The sequence below is a fragment of the Herpailurus yagouaroundi genome, unplaced genomic scaffold, assembly GCF_014898765.1.
Source record: "Herpailurus yagouaroundi ecotype Mexico unplaced genomic scaffold, PumYag 201, whole genome shotgun sequence".
Classification (NCBI taxonomy): domain Eukaryota; kingdom Metazoa; phylum Chordata; class Mammalia; order Carnivora; family Felidae; genus Herpailurus; species Herpailurus yagouaroundi.
The window spans coordinates 6,395,579-6,405,720 of NW_024412432.1; the positions used below are offsets into that span (position 1 = coordinate 6,395,579).

Here is a 10,142-nt window from a genome sequence, read left to right on the forward strand (position 1 = left end):
CAACAAAAAAATAAGATATACAGGAAGGTTTCATGGAGGCATTGGCTCTTGAGGTGAAACTTAAACAAATTATTTATCTTCCCTGAGACTCGGTTTCCTCATTTGTAAGATATAGACAACAAAACATCTACTTCACACAGTTTTCATGAGGATTAAATGAAATAATACATGTAGAGACTTTGCACAACCTCCAATATAGCAGGCACTTCATGGACGGTAGTTATTGTTATCATAGGAGACTGTTATGGACTGAATATTTGTAAACCCCGAAGATTCATATGGTAAAGCTCTAACATGCAATGCTGCTATGTTTGGAGATGGGCTTTTAAAGAAGTAATTAAGATTAAATGCTGTCAAAAGTGTGGTCCTGGGGTGCCTGGGTGGCTCAGTTGGTTAAGCATCTGACTTCAGGTCAGGTCATGACCTCACAGTTCATGGGTTCGAGCCCCATGTTGGGCTCTGCACTGACGGCTCAGAGCCTATAGCCTGTTTCAGATTCTGTGTCTCCCTCTCTCTCTCTCTCTGCCCCTCCTCTACTCACGCTCTCTCTTGGTCTCTCAAAAATAAATAAAAACATTTTTAAAAAAGTGTGGGTCCCTAATCTGACAGAATGAGAGTCCTTATAAGAGGAGGCACTGAAGAACTTGCCCACTCCTCTGCACCAAGGAGAGGCCATGTTAGGACAAACAGAGAAGGTGGCTATTTGCAAGCAAGCAGGAGAGCGCTTGCCAGAAACCGAACCGGCTACAACCTTGAACTTGGTCTTCCAGCCTTCAGAATTGTAAGAAAACAGATTTCTGTTATTTAAGACACCCTGTCGATTTTGTTATGGCAGCCTAAGCTGGCTAACACAGAGGACTTGAAGGCCACTTTCAGAGGTTTGTTCATTACTTTGTGGGCAGTGGAAAAGCAGTAAAGGTTTCTGAGGTGACAAGAATCACGTTTATATCTGATTACCTGAGAGCTGAAGACTGGTGGGAAGACCCCCTTCATCGACTTCCTGCCTTCAGTCTCTACCCTTTTCCATCTACTCACGGCAACCACTCTAAGACTAATAGAGTGCTGCCTGGATAAGCTGCTCAAAAATATGACCTATGGAATAAAGCTAAATCCCTTAGTTTGGTATTCAAGATCCTCTAAATCTGGATCAGGACCCCCAACTCCCTAGCCCACTACTTTCCTTAGCTGAGAGGATCAGACCTGGGGCTGGGCCACATTTGTGACTTTGTTCAAGTTGTTCTTCCAACAAGAAAATCCTTTTCCATTGCTCTCAGTCAAAATCCAATCCACCCTTTAAGGCCAGTGCCTACACCACTCCCCCAGGAGGCCATCCCCTGCCCCCCCCCGAACCCCTGTTGTTCATACCTCTGGTATATCACAGTGACCGACCTCTTATAACCCAATGAATTTTTGTTTATATCTCCTCTGCTACACTGTAATGGGCTGAGGTGAATGTTTGTGGTCTTCACAGAAAGGAATTTAAAGAGGGCACAGGGGGAAAACCCTAAGCCAGGCGACAGCAAAGTTATGTTTGCAGAACAGAAGTGGAGAGCCAGAGAGAGCCTGGAAGAGAAAGGGCTTTTGGAGAACACACTTGTCCACCGGGTAACTGGAGTCATTTGATGTGGGTGTGTGTTGTGAGCCTGACCACAATCCCCGCTTCGCTTCAGAGTCTCCACCACTCATTACCCTCCCACGCTGGTTGAATTTTCTGCAGTGCAGGGTGATACACTGCACGGGAAAGATGCCTATTGGAAGTGGCAATAATCATAATTGTCACTAACACCTATGAATTATGTGGCTTGTGCCAGACATTGGGCTATAGCACAGGTTTTTAGCATTATACACTATGTTCTTTTTTTTGGCCTGAAACACATTCTATTGCTATAAAGTTATTTTAGTGTTTTTCCTAATCTGAAATCTCATTTGGAGATTTATCCAAAGAATTATATGCTGCATATAATGCCTCCAGTCATGAAGCATTCATTTATAAAGTTTTCTAACCATATCCTTCCCCTACTTAAGGCCCCCAGTCAATTATCTATTGCTTCAATTCCCATGTTCTGCCTTATAATGAGGGCAAGCAACTTTTGTCATATCATTAGTCATTTATATTTGCCTCGCCAGTCTGTCAAAGTCACTAGGACAATTGGCAGAGTGTGGGAGGGGGACTTGGGGAAAGTGACGCAAGGAGGGAGGCAGCCAGCCCCTCCCAACCCCTGGCTGGGGACCTGGCTGCCTGCTTCCCCCTCCCTGTTCCTCTCCATTCCTCCAGGGCCAGTCCTAGAATTTTTTTTTTAAGATTTTATTTTTAAGTAATCTCTACACCCAACATGGGGCTCAAACTCACAACCCCAAGACCAAGGGTCACACACACTACCAACTGAGCCAGCCAGGATCCCCAGGTAGTCCATTTTAACTAAAAGCTTCCCAAAATTCAACCTGGAGATAGTTAAGCGAGGACAAAAGATCCACAGTCATAATTCTGCCCCAGTCACACGTGAAATAGCATCTGAGTGCCAGGTTTCTTTCTTGTTTGTTTTTTTTTAATGTAACACAGAGATTTCTGGTTACCAGACATGTATCCACAAATTACCAGCGTTATCAATTTGCTTTGATGTTTGCGGTTATTAGCCAGACCCTTTGCTGAGAACTTGACCTGCATTACTGATTTTAGTCCTCACAGGTGAAGGTACTGAGTAGTTACTATCTCTTTTACCGATGGGAAAAGGTAGGAAGTTCCTGAGGGAAAGGTAGGAAGTTCCAATTTCTAGATGGCCCAGGACACTGAGCATTGTTTTGATTTTGATACAAGAAAAAAATTTTTGCTGTTTGCCTTTAGCTAGCTTAAGTAAGAAAGGGAGTGTCTGACTGCTTATTTCAATCAGTATGTCACTGATTTAAAGGAACCATACAGAGACCATTAGCACCAACAAAGCTCAATTCCTAGGAATTCAGGAATGACAGCAAGGCTGGCACTGTGGCCTGATGAATGATGCCACGGGGCACTAAAAGCAGATGGTTCATGTTACATTTCACACCCTGCCTGGAGAAGGCAACTCTTCTCTCAAGGCCAAGTTCCAGACTCTGGACTTGGCACTCACTTCATTATAATGTTAAAATTAAATACAACTTCTCCAACTCATACAACCACTTTCCTGTTTTTTAAATCTTGATTTTTATTGCAAAAGCAAATAAAGTGTGCACTCACTGCGCATGCCTGCAGCTTCCTGTTTCAAACTCCTCCAGACCTCTGCCTTGGGGCTTCTCTGCATTAGGCAGGCCAGAGCTGCCAGGGAGTCAGCCAACCACAGCCCCAAACAGGGAGCGAACAACCCAGATCCTGAGGCCTCCTGGGGCACAATCTGAGGTATGTTCTCCACAGTCTTCAGAGGCCTGCCGTGGAACTTAGCCCCACTTGTCCCCAGCAGCTCTGGATGGGTTTCCTTCCCTTTCTTCTCATGTCCTGTCTCCCATTCGAGGCTTCCTGCAATCACCTCGCAAATAAGCTACTGGTGTGTAAATCCCTCTATGCTTCTGGGGAAACCCAACCTAAGCTAATGCCCATGTATTAGCTCAGACTGCCATAGCAAAGTACCACAAACTGGGGTCCTGAACTACAGAAATTTGTCTTCTCACAGTTCTGGAGTCAAGAAGTCTGAGATCAAAGTGTCGGCAGCATTGGTTTCTTCTGAAGCCTCTCTCCTTGGCTTAGAGAGGGCCATCTCCTGTGTCTTCACATGGTCATTCTTCTCTGGGTCCTTATCGCTTCTTTTATTTTTTCTTATCTCCGATTCTTAAAGGATATGGGATTAGGGTCTGCCCAAAGGACCCCATTTAACTTAATTACCTCTTTAAAGGCCTTGTCTCCAACAGTCACATTCTGAGATTACCAGGGGTTGAGGCTTCAACATATGGGGGGGGGGGAGATGGTGAGATACAATTTAGTCCATAACAACCCACTATTATCAGGCCAAAAAGATGAGTAAGTGTATGAAGTTAAAATGTATGAGCTCCTCCGATCCAACTCCAAACCTCTCCAAAGGAAAAAGCTAAGAGAGGGGCACCTGGTTGCTTCGGATTCTGTGTCTCCCACTCTCTCTCTGCCCCTCCCCTGCTCAAGCTCTGTCTGTCTCTCTCTCTCTTTCAAAAATAAGTAAACATTCAAAAAAAATTTTTTTAGAAAGAAAAGAAAAAAATAAGAGAGAAAACAACAACCAAAAAAACCTATTGTGTATGCCTTTCAGGCTCTTTTTCTATGTGTAGTAGAAATGATGCTACAGTGACAAACTAAAGTACAAAGCAAACACCGATTTCCTTATTTTCTTTAACTCAATTTCAATGAGAACCCATGTGCTAGAAAATGCAATCTCCATCGATCCTAGACTCTTTTTCTTGGGTCACCCAAAGATCATAGAAACCTATGAGATGCCAAGAAAACATGAACAGGCCTCACCTTCAGTCCATTGTGGTCATTTGCTTATAGCTCCAGGTCCAGCTGCTCAAAGATGAACAGCTTGCATGCTAGTCTTGGGACACTATATTCTGGGGTCCTTACGAATGGATGAAGAAGCTGTGGTTTATATATACAATGGAATGCTACTTGGCAATGAGAAAGAATGAAACCTGGCCATTTGCAGCAATGTGGATGGAACTGGAAGGTGAAATAAGTGAAATAAGTCAGTCAGAGAAAGACAGATACCATATGTTTTCACCCAATGTGGATCTTGAGATATTTAACAGGAGACCATGGGGGAGGGGAAGGCAGAAAAAAAAAAGGTACAGAGAGGGAGGGAGGCAAACCATAAGAGATTCTTCAATACTGAGAACAAACTGAGTGTTGATGGGGTTGGGGGAGAGGGGAAAGTGGGTGATGGGCACTGAGGAGGGCACTTGGGATGAGCACTGGGTGTTGTACAGAAACCAATTTGTCAATAAATTATATTTTTAAAAGTAATTTAAAAAATAAGCCGTTAAAAAAAAAAAAAAGATTCCAGGGTCCTTAGTACCCAGGATCCAATCTTGCAGATGTATGAAGCCATTGTCCTCTGAGGTCCTACCGTCTCCCCAGACCACAGGTCCCCACTTCCAGGAGGCAATAGGGAGAGAGTCACAATTAAAAGCATGGATGGGGATGGACCACTGGGGAGCTCAGCCCTGGCTATGCTTGAACAAGGTGTTTCACCTCCCTCATGGTTCAGTTTCCTCATTTGAAAAGTTTTAAATAGAGGGTACCTGGGTGACTCTGTCAGTTAAGGGCCTGATTTCGGCTTAGGTCCTGATCTCACAGTTCATGAGTTCAAGCCCTGAATTGGGCTCTGTGCTGACAGCTCAGAGCCTGGAGCCTGCTTCGGATTCTGTGTCTCCCTCCCCTGCTCACACTCTGTCTCTCTATCTCTCAAAAATAAATAAACACGCAAAAAAAATATTAATAAAAATTTTTAAATAAAAACAATAGTCTCTGTTTCATGATCTATGTGCTCATTTAAACATTTCAGTAAGCCTTATCATATGTTTCAGATGAGAAAAACAAAGTCTTTATCTAAGGTCACATAGCTAGATTAGAAGACTCTTTAATAAAGACATTTAAGACTATGGCATCCCTGGGTCACCTGGGTGGCTCAGTCGGTTAAGCATCCGACTTCAGCTCAGGTCATGATCTTGCAGTGAGTTCAAGCCCCACGTCAGGCTCTGTGCTGACAGCTCAGAGCCTGGAACCTGCTCCAGATTCTATGTCTCCCTCTCTCTCTGCCTCTCCCCTGCTTGTGCTCTGTTTCTCTCTCTCTCTCAAAAGTAAATAAACATTAAAAATTTTTTGAATAAATAAATAAATAATAAAAATAAAATTAAAAAGTTACAAATGTCAAGTCTGAAGCATAGAATATAAAGGATATTATTTAGGACAAGGAGCCATCTGCATTGAAATAAAAGTTGCTTCAGAAGCTATAGACGTTCCAAATTCTCCTCTTCTGTCTATAAAGTGAGTTGAACAGAACCATATATATAGCAATTCTAGCTTGGCCTGAATAATGATTCTATGACAGAATGCCTTTGACTCTCCAAAACATGGTTCCCCTGTTAGTACAGCATTTGAGTGCTGGTTTATGGGTGTATCATTTAAAGGAATGCCGTGAAGTGGGGTCCAGGGCTGCTCTTCACTCCTTACTGACAGGGAAGACTGTTGGCTATACACAGCAATTCCCCCGTGTCAGCCAATGGAGAACATGACCTCAATCTTCCAGGGAGCTGCCAGTTTGCAGGCTGTGCTGACCCAGCAAAATTACCTGGAATCTAGAGTAGGGCTACCAGGGTAACTGACTGTCCTATCACCTTCAACATCAGGGCAGCATGTCCTTAGGAAGAAAATAAATGTTGTTTACCTTCACACCACTGGAGTTCAGAGGAAAAGAGAAGATGCTTGTGAGGACCAAAGTGGGAGAAGGCACGGGATTAGGCAACATTCATTCCAAATAGTAAAGAGAATGGTATTAAGAGTTTGCATTTTATTAAGCACTGGTCCTGTGCTCAGCGAGTGCCTTTCTTTCATGCCTTATCTCACTCAAAGCAAGCCATTCTCCGTTCTGCTTCTATATTAACAGAATCACAAAGTGTTTAAAGAAAATTGTTAATCACTGAAGGTACCTTGGCACTTGTCAGTTTTTGTTTTGTTTTTGTTTTCCATCTTTTCTCAAAGGCCTAACTGAGGTCAGCTGCAACATTCTATGGATGCCTGTGACACTGTGATAATTCTCATGCAAGGCCGACAACGAGAACAAGTAGATCAGTCCTGCAGAAAACAGACAGGCCTGCCTGGAAAACTGAGAGGTCACATGTATGAAATAGATAAATCTGTAAACTGTCAATCACCAACTTTGAAAGGTTCATATTTATGGGGTCCTAAAAATGGAGCCAACCTAATGATACCTGTCAGTCCTTCTAAATATTCTGCTGCATTGAAAAAAGACTGAAGGGGCTCCTGGGTGGCTCAGTCGGTTGAGCGTCCGACTTCGGCTCAGGTCATGATCTCACGGTCCATGAGTTCGAGCCCCACGTCGGGCTCTGTGCTGACAGCTTGGAGCCTGGAGCCTGCTTCCGATTCTGTGTCTCCCTCTCTCTCTGACCCTCCCCCATTCATGCTCTGTCTCTCTCTGTCTCAAAAATAAATAAATATTAAAAAAAATTTTTTAATAAAAAAAGAAAAATAAATTAAAAAAAAGAAAAAAGACTGAAGAAGGGAATGAGGTCTATTACACAATTCAGGTATTGTTCAGAATGTTTTGTCCTTTCCTTGGTGATGAGCTTCAATTAACCCAGTTCTGATCTGGATGTGCTGATCTTCATCACAAATCGTAGATGACATTGGAACAATTTCACTGCCGTTAAATGCTTAGATGATGTTACAATCACTTAAGCAACTAGAATACACACATTAAAGCTTTAATTTATAATCTTTCTGCCAAAGCATTTCTGTTAGAATTTAATTTACTATTTCTCTAGACTCACACTCCAAGTCCAGTCATTATAATTAATTCCAATCTCCCCAATCAAGGATGCATGTCTTTACTTATTCTCCCTAAAAGTAATGGAGGTAATAAACAGATGAATGTCATTACAGTTCATGATTGTGGTCAGTGGCTCTCAGGTCGTCGGTCTTGGACCATTTCCCTCTGAGAGACTATTTGAAAGCTAAACAACCCTATGTTTAGCTGCTAAAACAATAATAACAAAAAGAAGACTGAAAATAAACACACATCAAGTTTATCACAGAGATAAGGATGAGACAGGCTGAATCACTGTTGGAGTCAGGAGTCCAAGGCCACTCATGCCTCATGACTGGCAGCTGCGAAGGGTTCCCTCTGCCAAGCCTACTGGCCAGTGGTCAAGAGGTCACAATCGTGGCACACTGCCTTGGAGAAGTGGCTCGCCCAGCATTAGTGGCTAAATCCAGGCAGACCGGAATAACATTTGCACATGAGATCTGATCTAGTATCTAAAAGCACACAGACAGGAAAGTAGTCAGCAAGTCCTCTTACAATTCTGCAAAAGTTGGGTGTTTGGGGGGCAGTTTATTGTCCCAAAAGAGAACGAAGGAGAAGATAATTCCTTCCTAGACATCAAACTCCTTGAGAATAAAGATATAATGGAATATTGGCATATAATAAAAGATCAATAAATGTATGTTGGAACTGAAATCAACTTACACGTCCCATCATTGAACGTGTATAACCACCTGACAAAGTAAGTACTCTTGTCCCCATTTTACTATGAAGAAACTGAGAAAGAAAAGTTTGGTAACATGTTAAGAAGGAATAAAGCCAGGACTCAAACTCAGGTCTTTCTGGCCACAAAATTAATGTTCTTTCCATTACATCATGCTGCTGCACACCACCTGCTTTGCTAATTTAAGAAGAACCCTCCTGTATCTATTCTAATTATAAAAACTTACAAGACTGTTCTATAAATGTAAAACCCCTTCCATTCCATTGTCTTATCCCCTACAGATGATCGCATTCTTTTATTAAATGAAGAGGTGATTCCTCATTAACATCACTTCTTTGTCTCTTCCCCATCCTCCCTTCCTTCACTATAGTCACACAGAGAGAAGTAACCCTCCGGTTCCAGGTGACAAATTTGCCATCCTGGAACCATGATCCAATTTGTCCATTACCTCATGGAGAAGCCTCCATCCCTGGGAAAAGCTGCTGTGACTCTCTTGAAGCCTACACTGGCCATATTTTGGCACTGGACTAGGGTTACGCTGGTTCCTCCAATTTCTACTGAGATCCTATGAATATTTAGACCTGTAAAAAATAGTCACTAGTGCTCAAACTGGCAGCTTCAAACAGTTCACAGTTAAGGAAGCTGTGCTGACTGGTTTGGTGGCCTCTGAGGTATGGATGTGGTTTTATGTTGGCAAGATCATAGGCATTCTTGGCATCATTGGCTATAATGTTTGAAGCCCAATCATGAACATCTGATTATACATGATTTATTATTTGAGTGTTCTTGAACCGGGTGTGACCAGACCACTATTTGAATAAAATAAAATAATGGTTCAAAATCAATGTTTTCTTGGGTGCCTGAGTGGCTCAGTAGGTTGAGTATCCAACTTTGGCTTGGGTCATGATCTCACAGTTCATGAGTTTGAGCCCCATATTGGACTTGCTGCTGTCAGCACAGAGCCCACTTCAGATTCTCTGTCCCCCTCTCTTTCTGCCCCTAACCCCTCTCAAAAATAAACTTTTTAAAAAAATCTATGAGTTTTCTATCAAACATTACAATGGGGGTCACAATTTCTTTTGATATTAACTTGGGTTGTCCTTTCCTATGATACATTAATATAGCTCTAAATGCACATCTTTGTTTAGCTTGAAATTGGAAAGGATATATGCAAATATATCAACCTAATACATGAATAAATAAAGATAACATTTTAGTTTGAAGGTTTAAAATATACGATATTTAAGCTTTATTTCCAGAAAAATTGAGGCAAAAGACTTGAGAAAACTAGAACTTGCCATAGCGGGAGAAATAGTAAGACTATGTGCTAAAGTGATATAGTTAAATCATGTCAGTAGTCATAAAAAATAAAATTTGGACTGTTTCTCTTTGCTAAAATCAGTGAAAGATCCTTTGGATAACAGTTATGTCTACAATTATTGAGGTACTTCTTATCTACTTGAATAGAGCTTTCTCAAGAGAGACTAGCAGGGTGGTGTTCTAAGTATGTATCTTTGTAACACCTCTAACAGTAGGACTGAGTGAATGAAAGCCAAGACCTACATTTAAGTCTGTTTGATATGTGTTATATTATTAATCTGTCCAGTTTTATGATTTTTAGAACTTATCTTTGAAAAATAAAATATCCTATAGATATTTACACAGGGTTATAATTTAATACCATCTATGAGTCTAAATAGTATCTTATGTCTTAAAATAGATAAAAGTGATTGGTATAAAAAAAAAAAAAAGAGGTGACCCTTCTCTGTTTCCCTTTGTGGCCCTTATTCTGATCCATTCTCCAGGGCCTTACTCCATCAATAATTCCCCCAAACCTGATGACATTCCATTACATATTCATTCTTTCTTAGGTGACTTCTTCCTGCCAATGAAATAAATGTTGTGAGGTGCTTCTCATCTTA

General features: G+C 41.7%; 1 protein-coding gene across 1 annotated transcript; it reads left to right on the top strand.

Annotated features, from left to right (window-relative positions):
- The first annotated feature begins 8,647 nt into the window (after positions 1-8,647).
- LOC121014226 (ATP synthase subunit g, mitochondrial-like) lies at positions 8,648-9,037 on the top strand. Its single transcript, XM_040450309.1, is given in 2 exon segments — positions 8,648-8,784; positions 8,786-9,037. Coding segments are annotated over 2 exon segments (309 nt in total). The 3' UTR covers positions 8,958-9,037.
- Positions 9,038-10,142: the final 1,105 nt, after the last annotated feature.